The sequence below is a fragment of the Nycticebus coucang genome, chromosome 4, assembly GCF_027406575.1.
Source record: "Nycticebus coucang isolate mNycCou1 chromosome 4, mNycCou1.pri, whole genome shotgun sequence".
NCBI lineage: Eukaryota > Metazoa > Chordata > Mammalia > Primates > Lorisidae > Nycticebus > Nycticebus coucang.
The window spans coordinates 105,229,356-105,245,670 of record NC_069783.1 but is presented as its reverse complement, the minus strand read 5'-3'; the positions used below and the strand labels follow the sequence as shown (position 1 = coordinate 105,245,670).

Here is a 16,315-nt window from a genome sequence, read left to right as displayed (position 1 = left end):
AAAACCCACGCTCTATAACACCTCCTCCACATCTTATTTTCTTGGAATGATCATTTGATATTATTTGGCCATATGTTCAAGGTCTCTTTCCCATTTTTTCATCAATCACTGCATTATTGACAGTGCCTGAACACAGGAGCCTTTTGGTAAATATGCCTTGAACGAATTGATGGCGTTGAAACTCAAGCCCACCTCAGCCTTGGGTCTGCACAAGCGCCCAGCCCCTGCACCCTAGGACACCCACTGTCCAGTCCAATTCCCGGGGCGGGGCCGGGGGCGGGTGCGGGCAGCCAAGGGACCCTCGCTGGCCTCCCCTACTCTCGCCGCAACACTCCCGAGCCGGGCGGAGCTCGGAGGCGGACAGGAAGGTGACTACCAAAGGCGCAGACCCCAACCACTCGTGCCCACGTGGACGGGCAGCAGCCTGAAGGACCCAAGCAGCTGCAAGGGGCGCGGTCGCCCAGCTCCCTCCACATGGGGGACACAGATCGCCTTCTACTCGCGCTGAGAGACAGGTGCTGCGGGACGGGTGGGCTAGCTGAACCTCGACCCTCTGAGGGGCGGGGCCTGAAGCCGGGGCGGGACCTGAGGGGGCGAAGCAGGGGCCGGGCCTAATGGGGAACTGTGGCGAGGGGCTTAAGGGAGAGCGGCGGAGGCGGGGCGGAGCTGAAGGGGAGGGTCCTGGGGCCGGGGAGGGGCCTGGAGGGGGAAGGATCAGAGGCCGGGGCGGAGCATGGGGGGAGGGGCCCGGAGCCCGGGGCCCGGGTAGGGCCGGGAGGCAGGGGCGGGGCCTGGCTAAGCAGACGCGGCCGAGCGGGGCCCCGGCTGGGCGGGCGGTGCCGGCGAGGGGCGGGGCGGTGCCGGCTCCAACCGAGCGCTCACTTCCTCTGGCGGCGGCAGCGGGCGGAAATACGTCAGTTGTTATCCGCTCTGGGCGCCGCCGCAGCTGCCTCACGAGCCCCGTGCCCGGCCTCATCGCCCACCACCAGGTCTCCACCCGCCGACTCCGCCGTCAGCTCGGCCCGATCCCGCGCGGTGCGCATGGTCCGCACCCCCAGAGGGGCGGCCTAGGGCCGCTGAGCGCAGGGCCCTCCTTCGCCGATGCGCCCGGCCGCCGGGGCCGGGGGTACCCCGCCGCACCGGGCCCGGGACTGAGCCGCCCCCTGCGCCCGGAATGCCCGGCCCGGCCCGCCGCCCGCTGCTGCCCAGGGCCCGAGCCCGCGCGGCGCTCACGCAACCCGGCGGCGCCGCGTAGCCAAGCGGGAGCAGCGGCCGCACGAGGCCCGGGCGCGGGGCGTCAAGGTCACCGGCCCGACGGGGCGCACGCCGCCACCGCCGCCATGGAGGCCAAGGTCCGGCCAAGCAGGCGCTCGCGCGCGCAGCGGGACCGCGGTCGGCGCCGGGAGGCTGCCCGTGACGCCCGTGCGCAGAGTCCGTCGTCGGGCGACGAGCCCGAGCCCAGCCCCGGCAAGGAGAACGCGGGCCTCCGCGGCGCGCCATCCCGCGCCACCCCCGCGCCCCGTGCGGTGCGCCCCCCACGCCGCCGCCGCCGCGAGTCCAGCTCGCAGGAGGAGGAGGTCATCGATGGCTTTGCCATCGCCAGCTTCAGCACCCTGGAGGCCCTGGAGGTAGGTGCCCGGGAGCGGGCGGGAAGCGGATACACCTCCACCAAAGTTGGGTTGAGGAGCGGCCGGAGCTGGCCCCGTCGCGGGGACCCTGTGGGAAGTCATTTCCCACCCAGGCCTCCTGCCCCAGGGGACCTTGTGTCCGCTGCATGCCTCGACAGTCTCATGTGGAGGACCCAGCAGCGTCGAGCGGGTTTAGGGGTGTTCTGAACTGCCGGGGGTTAGAAATCTAGATTGCGGTCTAATCTAGACTGGGAGCTGGCTGGCAGCACAATCGGCCTTTTTTCAGTTGTGTTTTTGTTGCCAAAATATCGCTCTGTTCTGGACGTGCCTGGGAGCTGGACATTGCTGGACTTAGCGGAGGCGGTGATAAAATGGATACTTTTAGGGTTCTTCCGGTTCCTCCCTTCTCCTTGTTGGGGAGAGGCAGGTTAACCCTGAGAACCCTCTTACTGACCGCTGGTTGCTGCGTGGTTAGTCGGTTGGCAGAAAGTATTGCTTCTCTGGCTGTGTTATCATGGACGGTATTTGCTGAGCAAATACTGCCCTTGTTGCCTGAACCCAGGTGAATAGAGAAGGAAGTGCTTGTTAGAGAGTCGGCAAGCCGGGCAGTGGGAGCTGCTGCCTCCCTAGAGCTGGCCAGGCCCAAGGGCACTGCCAGGGCTCTGGCATCCTGAAAGCCTCAGTCTTCTGCCCTCCGAGAGTGCAGAGACTTCCAGCGAGGTTTGTCCCATGCAGCCCTTACTTTGGGGGACCCTCATCAGCTGGACTTTGGTCCCAGAAATCACTGTGTGGTCCTCTTAACTTGCCCAGGGATTTGGGAGTTCCTGGCCTGGGACCCCCCTCATCTCAGGCTGAGCTGTGTTGGAAGAGGAGATGTTGGCTGCAGGCCCCTGCATTGAGTGCTCTCCAAGTCCTCACTCTAACTCTGGGGGTTGTTTCCAAGGGATGGAGAGAGCCTCAGGGTCAGGTGCTGGTGGCCAGGGACCTGGCCCTGGGCCAGGTTTGCTGCTTTGTATCTGGGTAGATGGACAGAGGCGGGGCCTCTCTGAGCACAGGACCCTGGTGTTACAGCTTGTGCACACCATACAGCCTGAGGGCCTTAGATGGCTCCTTCCGATGGCTCTCCAGGGCCGTTTTCCTGCCTTCTCAGTGACATTAATGACATGGAATACTTGGTACACTTGCTACAGGCTGGGCCCTAGGCTAAGCTTCAGTCCTACAGTTAAGAGACTGGCTACACGGCCCTGCATTCCAGATCTGTGATCACGCTGCCTGCCCCACCTGTGCCCTCTCACAGGTGGGAAAAATAACAATTTCGGCCTCGAAAGCCCTGTACATCCATGGTCTCCTCACCCCTTTGGCTCTCTAGCACAGTGGTTCTCAATCTTCCTCATGCCGCGACCCTTTAATACAGATGATGTCATCACGCCGGGTACTCGTATGTGGGCGTATCTGCATGTGGGCGGACCCGCCTGGAGATTGATAGAGGAAAGGTTCCTAAGACCATCGGAAATATGTGTTTTCCGACCCCCAAAGGGGTCGCGACCCACAGGTTGAGAAACGCTGCGCAGGTCAGCCCATCAGGTTCTGCAGCAGTTCTCACTGACTGGTTGATGTTCGGTGTTTAAATGTCTCAGCACAGATGTCATTTGGGACCCCATCTGCAGTGGCAGCCCTTCCCCCCCAACTTCAACTGCCAGTCTCACTCTCTTTCCTGTCATTGCCATTCTGAGCTGTTTCATGTCGTATTTGTCCTCTATTCACATCTCTCCCCTAAGAACTTGTGAGCTGCAAGAAAGCAGGCATCGAGTCTGTCTTGTGTGTCTCCTTGGGGTCCAGTGCCCGGAACAGAGGTTGCTGTGTCAAAAGTGTCCCACGCGCATTGTGTATTGAATGAGTGAGGAGAGAGGCTGAATTTTAGGAGGGCAGGGTCATGCACCTAAGGTCACAGGATGCCATGGGAGGCCTGGCCCATCTGGGTTCAAGTGCTCTTCCCACAGCGGCTCTCACCACCTCCTCTTTTAGAGACTTTGGTTGCTCAGACCAGCCCACTACCCGTCATAGTGGGACTAGCCTGCTTCTGCTTGGCATTCACACAACCATGGTACCTCATGTACTCTGGCTTGGAAAGTACAGGGCTTCTAGACAAGTCATATAACCTCTGAGTTGGCCCAGAAGTATCTCTTGATTGGCCTCACTTTTTGCTAACGGGTAGTGGGTTTTCCCTAAAGTTCAGATAATTCACAATCATCCAGACAGCAGCAACTGCTCTGGTCAGTGTTCTCTTTACCAGGCACCGTTCTGAGCCCTTCAGAGACTTACAGCTTGTGGGGAAGGTTGGGTTTTGCCGTCCCCGCCCCCCATAAACAGGAACACTGAGGCACACAGCAGGGAAGCTGATGGTTCTAGCCTATCCAGTCACGGGTCTGAAGGTTCTCACTGGGATGTGTGCTCAGAGCCACCAGGACCCCAACCCAGAAGTGGGCCTTCCCACCTCCCAACTACACTCACTGTCACCCTACCCCCCAGGTTCTGGGGGCAGTACCTATGCTGAGACCTCAGAGGACATGCACACCCCCTGCCCCGAGGTGATATTTGAGAGAGAAGCCCACCTAACCCCAGAGTCTGGCTCACTTGCTGGGCACAGCAGTGGGTATAAACAAACACAGGTATAGACTTGTTAGTGAGGTGTAGCCCGCATGTACAAGAGTGTCCTGAGGGTGTCATTAAAGGCCCCAGCTGGACAGGCTTCCAGCCCCACCCTGTCTCCTAAGTCAGGCCCCTACCCAAACACTTTCTGTGCCCCTGGCAGGTCCCCTACTCCTCCTTTGCCCTGGGAAAGCCCCACCATCTCCTCCTGAGTGCTGGGCTAGATCCCACCACCTGTGCCCCGGGGCAGAATCCCCTTCACCCCCATCTACCCACCTTCATCCCCTGTGCCCTGGGCAGACTCCCTTTATCCCCTGTGCCCCAGGCACATACTGCTTCACCTGTGTGCTTCAAGGTGGGGCTCTGTAGATCTGAGCTGTTTCTCTGACTTTCTGCAGCTCCATCTAACTCTTTTTCTTTTTCTTTTTTCTTTCTTTCTTTTTTTGTGAGATAGAGTCTCACTTTGTCACCCTTGGTAGAATGCTGTGGCGTCATAGCTCACAGCAACCTCAAACTCTTGGGCTCAAGCGATTCTCTTGCCTCAGCCTCCCGAGTAGCTGGGACTACAGGTGCCCGCCATGACGCCAGGCGATTTTTAGAGACAGGGTCTCACTCTTGCTCAGGCTAGTCTCAAACTTATGAGCTCAGGTGATCCACCTGCTGTGGCCTCCCAGAGTGTTAGAATTATAGACGTGAGCCACTACACCCAGCCTTCCATCTAACTCTTTAACTGACAGTGGGAGGGGTCCTATGGTTTGGGGATCAGGGGAATGGAGAAAACCTCTAGACTCTTTGCTCTTGTTCTGGCCAGGGACACCAGGATAGTTTAGGTGCATGGCTCTTGATCATCCCTCTTGTGTTCTGTGACATCTCTGTTTCCTGCTGGTACTAACCAGAGGGGATGGGGAGCCCCCACCACCAGAGCAGTGCTGTGGTCCTATTTGCCAGGTACAAATATTTGCTGCTAGTCTCTGCCCAAGTCCTTCTGAGAAAGCTAGTTCCTCCTATGTGGGGCTAAGAGCCCCCAGGGCTATGCCAGACACCTCTCCCAGGCGGCCAAGGCCACCTTCAGCTGCCCTCCTGTCACAGAACAGGCTGTAATGGCCACTATATCTCCCTGTTAGTAGGCCAGGTCCCATTCAGCCCCCTGGGCCTGAGACTGACTTCACCTTCTTTCCCACATGCTGACCCTGTTCATGGAGTAAGATGCTTGGTTGGGTGCTCTGGGGGAGGGGATTCAGAGTCCGGTGAGTACCTCTGCCGCCACCTCCTGCCAGAAACCATCCTTCTGGTTTGACATCTGTGATCTTGTTGTTGTTGTTAATTTGTTTTTTCAAAACAGCAAATTGCTTTCACTTGGTTCAGAAATACAGCTCCATCTATAAAAAGGTGTATGCTTAAAAGTTTCAGCTCTGTCTCAGCCAGCCTCCTCCAGGTGTCTGCTTTCCTAGGGCTCCAGGCTTTCTGGAGCTTCATTATGGAGACACAACCAGGTACAGGTGTGCATCTGCTTGGAGGAGTATCGTTCCTCACACGAGTGTGCCCAGGAAGACAGATGGGAGGAAAATGCCTAGAATACTGGCTGTAGGGCCAGCAACTCCCCTTCTCCAGTTCTGTTTTCACATTCTCTGGTCGGCATGTATCCCTTTGGTAATGGAGAAACATGTGCCTGAGACCCAGCGTACCCTGCTCTGCATAGCAGAGCACAGTGCAAAGGACTCTCCATCAGCCACAGCTGCTTGGGGGTACACCATTACCTCTGCGGAAGATGACACCTTGTCCCAGCAACAGACAGGACCCTGCTGGGCTGGAGGTGTGAGCCTGGAGCCTGCAGGCCTTGGCCAGGGGGCAAATAGAGGTTCTCACGGCACAAAACAGTGGCCTGCATGGGGTAGGACAGGGAGCTAAGGCTGTGTCCCACTCTGGGTACTGTCGGAGTTTCTGCTGAGTGGTCTCTGCCTGGGCCTTGTGGGGGTGTCAAATCACAGCATGGTTAGGACCCCCTAGGAAAGGGCACCAGGCAGGAGGAACTAGGCTGGGAGTACACCGGCCATGATTGCAGGGCCACTGAAGCCCACGCTTAGTCAGTGAGGGCCAAGTTTGTGATGGTACCATACTTGTGCCTAGCCCTCAGATGGCTGGGGCTGGGACCGGGACTGATACCACACAAGACTCTTGGGCCCAGTAAGGAGAGGGCAGGGGGAGCCTTTTCTCCTGTTGTCTCTTGAGATGAGGCTTCTGAGGCCCAGAGCAGGGACATGCGTTATCCACAGTCAGGATGGGGTGCATAGCTGAGCTTATATCCCGCCTGTGGTGGTCTTGAGCTGCTTGGAGGACATGCTAAACCCAGTTTTTCACAGGGGTGTTCAACCCACAGCCCAGGGGCCACATGTGGAGTATATGAGGACTTTTTTTGCATATCTGTGGTGGTGGATCTAATGAAAATTATACAGGAATTTTTTTTGTTGTTTATCAGCTTTCGGCAGTGTTTGGGTATTTATTGTGTGGACCAAGACAACTCTTCTTCCAATATGGCCCAGAGAAGCCAAAAGATTGGACACCCTTGAGGGTCCCACAGCTGAGGGATGGTCCTGCAGGCCTCAGGTTTGGGCTGCTGCAGCAGGACAATCACCTGCCTTCCCAACTTCTTGGGCCTGATCCTTCTTGAGTATAACACCAGGTTCTTCCTGGTCTTCCCCAGGCTACCACAGCCACTGTGCACACTTTATACCCTGGGCCCTGGTGTTGGCTGGCCCTCTGCCTGGAAGATTCTTCCCAAGTGTCCCTGTGACTCAGAGGTCCCACCGCCCAGAACCTGACCCAACACCAGTGCTTCTGTCCATTCCTGGTACTCATCCCCCAGCAGACTGTCTTTTCTGTCACCAGGAGACATGGAGGTTTGATCTTGTTCACAGGCGTCTCTCTCCCCATCTCCAAGGATGCAGACCAGATCTCCACATACCTGTGCTTGTTTCCTTGAAGAAAGAAATGCCTAGAGCTAGAATGGCTGTGTCTGTGTTGTGTGGTTTTTAAGGCTTTCGATAACAGTGAGCCAGTTACCCTCCAGGGATGGTGCCAAAGGCCAGTTCTCTGTGAGTGGGGTTTCATGTTCCATTTGCTGCACTTTGTGTTTTTATTAGTGAGTGACACTCGTTAGTAACACTCGTTTCACTCTTGTTTCTAATTGGTTGTTGCTGCTTGTGTAAGAAAGCAGTTTTCCCACCGAACATTTGTACCACAATAATTTGCTATGTTCCTTCATCAGCACTAATTGTCCTTGTGGATTCTCTGGGGTCACCACTGGCCATGGTGTAAGTCACCATCACGGTTCTGCCTTCCTCACTGCTCTGCTGTTGGTGTCTTTTAGTGTCTGACTGCATGTGATAGCACCTCCAAAACTGTGCATCCATGTCTTGCCTATGGGTGTCTGTCTGTCCTCCCCCATTTGCTGTGTGCCCCAGGTGTACTTCCTGTGGGGCCTCTTGCCCAGGAGGTGCCCACCTGGCCCAGCACCAGAGGTGGAGAGTGCATCTTGCTAGCTGAGCTCCAGGGATGGCCCTGTTTGGCCATGTTGGTGGCGTCGCATTTCAGGTTACTTTGCTGATAGTTGGGGTTTCTGCCACCATATTTCTTTTTTCTTTTTTGGCTGGGGCTAGGTTTGAACCCACCACCTCCGGCATATGGGGCCGGCGCCTTACTCCTTTGAGCCACAGGCGCCACCCCTGCCACCATATTTCTAATAAAATTAGTCTGTGGTTGTCTTGCTTTTGCTGGTTCTGCAGCATTTGAGTTGGGAAGTTTCCTCTTTTTCTGTACTCTAGTCAAAATGGCATCCAATTGTCCACTTCTTTACTACCTGGACAGAGCTCTGGGGTTCTGGGGTCCAACCTGTTCAGTAGTGAGCAGTCCATAACCTTGGGATAGGGACACAGCCGTGAGGGACCAGACCAGACTGAGGGACCCCAGCCCAAAGCAAGTGGGATGAGCTGGGATGGAGTTGACTCAGTCGGGGGGGTCAGAAGAGAGTGACGAGTTGGTAGCCCTAGGAGGGGCCCATCAAACTGGGGCCAAGACCAGGAGGAAAGAGGAGTTTTGCTAAGGAAAGCGCTGCATGCCATGGCCCCAGAGGCTCCAGCCTGGTCTTGCCGAGTCAGAGTCAAGAGGAGCCCAGCACACCCAGCCCCCAGAGAGCCCACCTGGTGCCGTGACCACTGATCCAGGCTGCCCCCTCTACCCCTTCCTCCAGACTCTGCCAGGACCTCTTTTGGCTTCTTCTCCTACAAATTTTATGAGCCCACAGGACTCAATTATCCTTCATTGTCCCTAGGGCACCTGCCCTGACAAAATGAGCTAGTGACCCCAGGCTAGAGAGCCCATACTTTCTGCTCTCCTCCTCCTACAGACTTGGCCCCACCCCACAGCTCAGCGGGTAGGCAGACTCCTCAGGGAAATGGGCTGGGGCTGACCAGGGCCACAACACCAATCTGGGGGCTGTGGCACATGGGGGTCCAGGATCTCCTGGCAGCTGCTGGCAGTACCAGTGTCTGTACGGGCTGGGTGGTTGCTTGTGTTCTGGAAGGCTACGAGAGCCCTGAGGGCAGTACCATGGGGCAATGGTCCTAGAGCCTGTCATGGAGGGTAGACTGTGGGGTAGCGGCTTGGCCTGGTATAGGCTTCAGGTTGGCAGGCAGTGGGCCATCTGGAGGTGCTGGAGGTAGGTTGGGATCAAGTACTGCTGGACACAGTGCCAGTTAGGTGCTTGAGTCCAGGTTGTCATGAGGATGTTATGGTGCCTGCTTTGCTGGAATACTTTAGAAAACTGGCCATAAAGGTGCCTGCTCTATCGAGCTCCCCATGAACTTCATGTTTATCTGATTTTTGTGGAGAGCTGGGCCCTGGAGAAGGTGCTGCCTGGGTCCCGAGTGCTGTGGCTCAGGGTCAGGGAGGCAGGGTGTCAGAGGCCCTGGTCCTGGCTTCTCATTGGGAATACCCATGTGTGTGTGTGTCTGAAGAATGTTCATGGCACCTGGGGTAACTACTGCTGGACTCCAGCCAGTTTCCAGCCACGGGAGCCATACTGTCCCTATCCCACAGGCAAAGGAACTGAAGCACAGGGGCTAAGTCACTTCCTCAGTCTATACTGCTGGCAAGTTGCAGAGCAGGATCAGAATTCAGGCTGAGGGGTGCCCTGGAGAGCAGCAGGGCCCCATTGTCAGTCCTGAGGACCGTGATCCTCCCACAGGGCTTCAGGGTCCTGCTGGGAGTCCAGACCTGCTGAGGCCAAGCTCTGCTACTGGCTTTTGCTTGGGCATTCAGTGTTTCTGTAGACTGTCCTCTAGCCTGGGAGAGCTTGTTCATGTTCATGCAGCCCCAGGTTCCCCTCACAGGGCCCTCAAGGTCCTTTATATCCTCTCCCACCACACCTGTCCCCTCCGACCTTTGACCCATGCTCACACAACCTGCCCATCCCTCCCCAATCCTGGGCCAGCATGGCTACATGCCTGTCCCCAGGGGTCGTGAGGTAGATATCTGGGCAGGAAAAGAGCCCAAGGGACCTGTAGTTATTGTCTAGAGGGTGGCTCCTTGATGTGGCTGTGCCGTATGGTGGCCATATCAGCCCCCTTGATGACTGTTGGCCCTGAGGCCCTGTGGCAGGAGGTGGTTGAGCTGATTCAGCCTTGATCACTGCTGTTAGGGCCCAGGCCCCTGCCACAGGGGCTGTCAGACAGCCGCAATCCTTCCACAGAGAGACCAGCACTTCTGGATAAAGGCAAAACTGTGGCTGCCAGGAGGTCCTTTAACACCCCAGGCCTTGTGGCTGCAGCGACACCCATTCTGGCCCTGGGCCTCCCTGGGCTGTGCTCCGTGGCGCAAAAGAGGCTCTGGGGTATTGTGGTATCCCAAGAATGACAGTCCAGCCGCAGCTGTCAGCAGCAGCTGTGTGGGCCCCAGAGGCAGCGTGAAGGAAGCTGCTGAGGCCTCAGAGACTGGCTCGACTAGCCATGGAGGATTAGTGCTCTGAGCACTGCCCCTGCCATTGGGAGGTCGCAGGGTTGTGGGGATAGGACAGCAGTCAGGCCTGAGCCTACCTCCCTGTGGTGCCTAAGGCCTGGGGCAAGTAGTGCCATACTGGTCAGTCACTACCCCTGAGCCAGCAAGGCAGGTGCAGGACAGGGGTGTCTGTCTTCTGCCCCCTCTTTCTGCCTGGCTGCGCAGATCTCAGCCTCCGTCTTGTCTAGAGCACCCTTACCTCCGGGACAGCCTCCTCTGCCTAGGCACCCCCGGCTCTCCCGTGATAGCCTCACCTGCCCAGCATCACCGTACCAGGCTCCCTTTTATCACCTCCATCTAAATCTAAATGACCTGGTTTCTCTCTTTTTTTTTGCTGTGGGAAAGTTGAGATATACAAGAGGATGTAGAACCTGTGTTCATTTCACAGAGTTGACCACTTGTGGCCCGGGAGCCTGGGTGCCCTGTGTGGTCACTACCATCCCTACTTACCCTCACCCCTCCTGTGGGCCTTGGTACTGGCCAGCCCCTACAAAATGCCCTTCTGGAATCCTCTACAGACCCCACAGGTGGCTGAGACAACCCTGGGCCGTCTCTCCTTGTGCTGCCTCAGCCCTCATGGCAGCCCTGAGGAGTCCTGGAAAAGAAGGCGTTTGGCTTTGAGGAGCAGGTTGCCTGCCATGTCTGGTGTGAGCTGACTTTCAGGACACTAGAGTTGGACAGAAAATGTGTCAATTAGGCTCCTTGGTGCACAGTAGAAACTGACCCCAAACCTCACATCAAAGTGGTGGGAACACATGGACTCTAGGCAGACTTGGTCAGGATGGCCAGGCACTCTGTGAGGGGTCTTGTTGTGTGAGTGGCAGCAGGCAGTGGCCTGGTGTAGACCTGGGCAGGTGGCTGTACTCCTTCCTCTCATCCAGGCCCCCCACTCCCTGCCTCAAGATTCTCACCTGCCTAGGCACATGTCCGCATCAGCCCTTGTCTAGTTTGTCTCCAAGTGATCCTCACTGTCCTCACAGAGGTCTTCCCACAGAACCCTGGCAGGCTTGTGGGCAGGTGCTCAGTGCTCTGCCAAGGAAACAAGACAGTGACTGTTAGGTACCCTGGGCATGCAATCTGCTGCAGACCCTGGCTTCTCCAGTGGCAGCCCATGTGCCATTGCTGGGTGCCCAGGACCCTCGGCCAGCACCAGGAAGCCTGCAGTCATGCTGGTGGCCTAACTTCCAACTCCCAGTTGCAGTCCCTTGTCAGAGAGCACTGTGAGCCTGCAGGACAGTGCCAGATACTTCTGCAGCAACTGAGGTATCAGTGAGGACTGCCACATCCCCTCAGCATGTATGGAGTATGGACCTTGGATTTGCTGGGTGATGGAGACAGGTTAGGTCAAAGTCCTGCTCCCACCTTGTTGGCTACAAGGACAATTAGACAGTCCCCACACCAGGCCACTGCAGGAGCTGCTCTAGGGCCTTCTATGCCAGCTCCTGTCCAGCTTGTGATCTGGGCAGAAGGTGCTGGCGTGAGCTAGTGAGGTTTCAAGGGCAGCTGAGCCACCCACAATCCCCTGGCTCTGAAGTGAGGGAACCCCTGCCTGGAGGGCTGGGCCGAGAGCCACGCAGCCTTTTCCTCATGAGGGGAAAATGGGGACTGTGTGTGCTGAGAGATAATTACTTTTATATTTCCATGGCTGGTTTACCATTGTGCAATTAGAAATTTTATTGGTGGGCGGCGCCTGTGGCTCGGTCGGTAAGGCACCGGCCCCATATACCGAGGGTGGCGGGTTCAAACCCGGCCCCGGCCAAATTGCAACCAAAAAACAGCCGGGCATTGTGGTGGGCGCCTGTAGTCCCAGCTACTCGGGAGGCTGAGGCAAGAGAATCACTGAAGCCCAGGAGTTGGAGGTTGCTGTGAGCTGTGTGATGCCACGGCACTCTACTGAGGGCCATAAAGTGAGACTCTGTCTCTACAAAAAAAAAAAAAGAAATTTTATTGGTGCTGCATAGTAATAACATTTAGGGGAGCTAAAAACAGTCACATAAAATTGCTATAGGAATAGCCGGGCATTGTGGTGGGTGCCTGTAGTCCCAGCTGCTCGGGAGGCTGAGGCAGGAGAATCGCCTAAGCCCAGGAGTTGGAGGTTGCTGTGAGCTGTGTGATGCCACGGCACTCTACCGAGGGCAATAAAGTGAAACTCTGTCTCTACAAAAATAAATAAATAAATAAATAAAATAATGGATAGTACCAAAATTGCTATAGGAAAAGCTAACCAGGGATGTCCGACAGAGTGTACCCAGCCCCAGTGGTCCTTCTGGGGAGGGGAACAGGGAGGCCTGGGGGAGGGCTGGACACTTGGGGATGCTGGGGCTCCCTCTGGGTGCTGCTGTGTTGACCCAGCTGTGCACCACAGTCAGGGCTGTGGGGGTTGGGGCTGGGCTGGGTGGCAGGTGGTGCTAAGGACACAGATCCTGGACAATTATTGTGACCTCTTGTAGCTTGCTTTCCTCATTTGATGCTGGGGTAGTCACAGCAACAACTTCATGGGTTGTGTGGGTGCACGAGGATCAGGTGTGTGAACATTTACATGTGTCAGCTTGGCACCATAGCTCAGTGAGTAGGGCACTAGCCACATACACCAAGGATGGCGTGTTTGAGCCCAGCTCGGGCCTGCTAAACAACGACAACTTCAACCAGAAAATAGCTGGTCATGATGGCGTGGGCGGCTGAGGCAAGAGAATCGCTTAAGCCCAAGAGTTTGAGTTTGCTGTGAGCTGTGACGCTACGGCACTCTACCAGGGGTGACATAGTGAGACTCTGTCTCAAAAAAAAAAAAACAAAACCAAAACATTTACATGTGTCAAGCATTGAGCAGAGCGCCCGATGAAGGCCCAGCTCTGCAGTGAGCACGAGGAACACAGAGCTCATGCCTGCCCTGCCACAGCACAGGGCTTCTGGCATCTTCCGATAGGGGTGGGACTGGTGCAGCCTCCATTTCACAGATGGATGCTAGGCTGCCTGGAGCACTGTGTCCCTCAGGTCCTCACCTGAGCGGAGTGGTGGCTGCCCTACTGCCTGCCTCAGTGGCCTTGGACAGGACACTCTGCAGCTTCTCTGAGTTTCAGCGCTGACCCCTCAGGGTAGACGTGGAGTGAGTGAGATTGGTCAGAGCAAGGGCCCCTGCACCAGGCTTCCTCCCTTTAGGCCAAGCGCTGTGGTGTTGCTGTGGTATCTCTAGAGCCAGCTAGGTGTCTCTTGCCCAGCAGAGCCCTCAAGGGCCTGCTGGGTGCACAGCCCCACCCTCCTAGGCAAGGCCAGCAGGCAGTCCTAGCCGTGGGTGCTTCTCTGGTCGCTTAGGGAACTAGGCGGAGGGTTTAATCTCACCTGGAGAAGCTCAAGCCGGGCATAGGGATGCTGGGCATGGAGATGGCCCCCAAGAGAACTGTTCTCTTCGGAGTGAGTGCAGCAGATCCCAGATGGGGGCCCATGGCAGAGTATGCTTTGAAGCACAGGGCTTCTGGAAGTCTCTGCTGCCCTAGCATGGAACACATGGAACAGGCGCTCACCTTTCCTTGGGATGCTGCCTGGAGTTGTGCCCCCAGTTCTCTAGAATGTTTCCTAAGCAGCACTGTAAGCCCTGCCTGAGGCTGAGCGAGGCCAGGACAAACAGTCGATAAGAAAACTGTCCTGCACTAGGTGGCTGCAGCTGGGGATTGGGGGAGGAACTGGTAGAAATCTTTGTGATTTTATTTTATTTTATTTTATTTTTTGGCTGGGGCCGGGTTTGAACCCGCCACCTCCCGTATATGGGGCCGGTGCCCTACTCCTTTGAGCCACAGGCGCTGCCCCAAATCTTTGTGTTTTTAAAAGCAAACAAATGCCAAAAAAGATTTACAGAAAATGTGGTAAATTTGAACAGTTTGCTATTGCCAGCTGTATCCTTTTAGCTACATGCTAATAATGTGGTGACTAGAGAGATGGCCAGAGTTGCCCTGTGAGGCTGTGTCAGGCTCCATGTGAGGGTCTGTCTGACCTGGATCCTCCCACTCCCGGCTTACCGTCTCCCCCATACACACGCCCCCCCCCATCCCTGAGGGACATTTTACTGGGTTGACTTCTCCATCTGTCTCCTCCTAAATATCCCAGCTCAGTGCAGATTTCATGGTTACTAGAAAAGTTACTCCTTTATTTGTTTTTGTTTTTTTATTTTTTTGCAGTTTTTGGCCGGGTCTGGGTTTGAATCCGCCACTTCCTGCATATGGGGCCAGTGCCCTACTCCTTGGCGCCACCTATTTGTTTTTACATTTTTTTTTTAATTAAATCATAGCTGTGTACATTAATGTGATCATGGGGCACCATATACTAGTTTCATAGACCGTTTGACACATTTTCATTACACTGGTTAACATAGCCTTCAGATTCTGAAATTCAGATAGCAGACAGCTTCAAAACCCCAGCACGACTCAACCCCAATAAGACATCCCCCAGGCATATCATAATTAACTTCACTAAAGTTAATATGAAGGAGAAGATTTTCAAAGCAGCCAGACGTAAGAAAGCCATTACCTACAAAGGGAAGAATATTAGAATGACTGCAGATCTCTCTGCTGAAACTTGTCAAGCCAGAAGAGGGTGGTCATCGACTTTTAATCTCCTAAAGCAAAATAACTTTCAACCCCGGATCCTGTATCCAGCTAAACTGAGTTTCATTTATGATGTTTTTACTTTTGATTCAAACGCTATGAAAAGCTCCGTTCTTGTTCTCAGTTGCAGCATTTGACTTGATTGGGAGCAGTTCCTGTAACTGCCCAGGACTCATGACCTCACAGATCCTGGTGGTCAAGGGGCTGGAGGCCTGGCTGTTGTCAGGGGTATGAGGAGCTATCCCAGGAGGCCTTGTGAGCCTGAGATAGCAGGGTGACCAGGGGACGCTGTGAGGACACTCAGGCCTCAGGCTCACTTGGGGATAGCAGGGGCCAGTGCTTGCAAAAAAGTCCTGGGGCAGCACCTAGCTGTGTCTTTCCCACTTCTGCTACCCATCTCTTCCTGGGGGCACCTGGGCCCTGTGCTGGGATAGTCCTTACACCTGATCATTTGAGGGAGGAGGCTGTCCCTAGACCCCTCCTGAGGTGCCTGCCTGAAGCCCTCACAGCAGCCCTAGAGGCCACTTCCCTCAGGCTTCAGTGTCCTCACTGGTGGCTGCATTTCCTGGCACCTAAACTTGTCTGTGTCCCTCCTGCCTGCTGGAGCCAAATGGCATACAGCAGGGCTTGCTGTCTGCTGTGAATGCAGAGGTGGGGACCCCAGGGACCAAGAGAGGCTGGCAGGAACACAGGTGGCCTGCTGGTGTCCCCCCGGGTCTGAGAGCTCCAAAGGTGAGCATCAGGAATGATGTCTGTCCCAGAGCATTGGACAGATCCAGTCCCCTTGGGCCCTGAGGAAGGCAGTGAAGGTGTCATGGGTAGGGGGAACATCCCATGGGGTGTACACGGGGGTCATATCCTGTGGGAGCATGTCCTGTGTGGTGTGGGCTGTCACCTGGGGCACATCCTATGGGGTATGGGTGTTACCTGGGAAGCATATCCTGGGGGGTATCCTGTGTGGTGTGGGCTGTCACCTGGGGCACATCCTATGGGGTATGGGTGTTACCTGGGAAGCATATCCTGAGGGGTATCCTGTGTGGTGTGGGCTGTCACCTGGGGCACATCCTATGGGGTATGGGTGTTACCTGGGAAGCATATCCTGGGGGGTATCCCTGCAGTCCTTGCTCCCAGCCCCAGTGCTGAGTGTGGGGTGGGAGCCTCCTCTCAGCAGTGCTTCCAGAGATGGGTCCTAAGAGACATGTACCCTCTCCTGTGGGCCACCTGCACTAGCCATTAGGCCTGTCTCCTTTCTTCACTTCCCCTGAGAGGTGGCCTTCCCAAGGGGATTTCTTCCTGAGGTGTGGCCCCAGCTTGAGAGCCCCCACAGGAGGGTACCAGCCCTGAGCACAGCATGGTCCTGTAGGGTGTCCCTGCAGGTTAACTGCTCTGCCC

The 16,315-nt window shown here is 56.0% G+C and overlaps 1 protein-coding gene across 10 annotated transcripts in view; it reads left to right on the top strand.

Annotated features, from left to right (window-relative positions):
* The first annotated feature begins 1,338 nt into the window (after nt 1–1,338).
* Nucleotides 1,339–16,315, top strand: part of FBRSL1 (fibrosin like 1) — an 82,542-nt gene continuing 67,565 nt past the window's right edge. For all 10 annotated transcript variants that reach the window (XR_008379448.1, XM_053587534.1, XM_053587530.1 and 7 more), the window contains exon 1: nt 1,339–1,628. Coding sequence is in view for 9 of the 10 variants with exons in the window: in XM_053587534.1 (XP_053443509.1) it covers nt 1,341–1,628 (288 nt within the window). In the remaining variant the exon portion in view is untranslated. The remainder of the gene's footprint in view (nt 1,629–16,315) is intronic.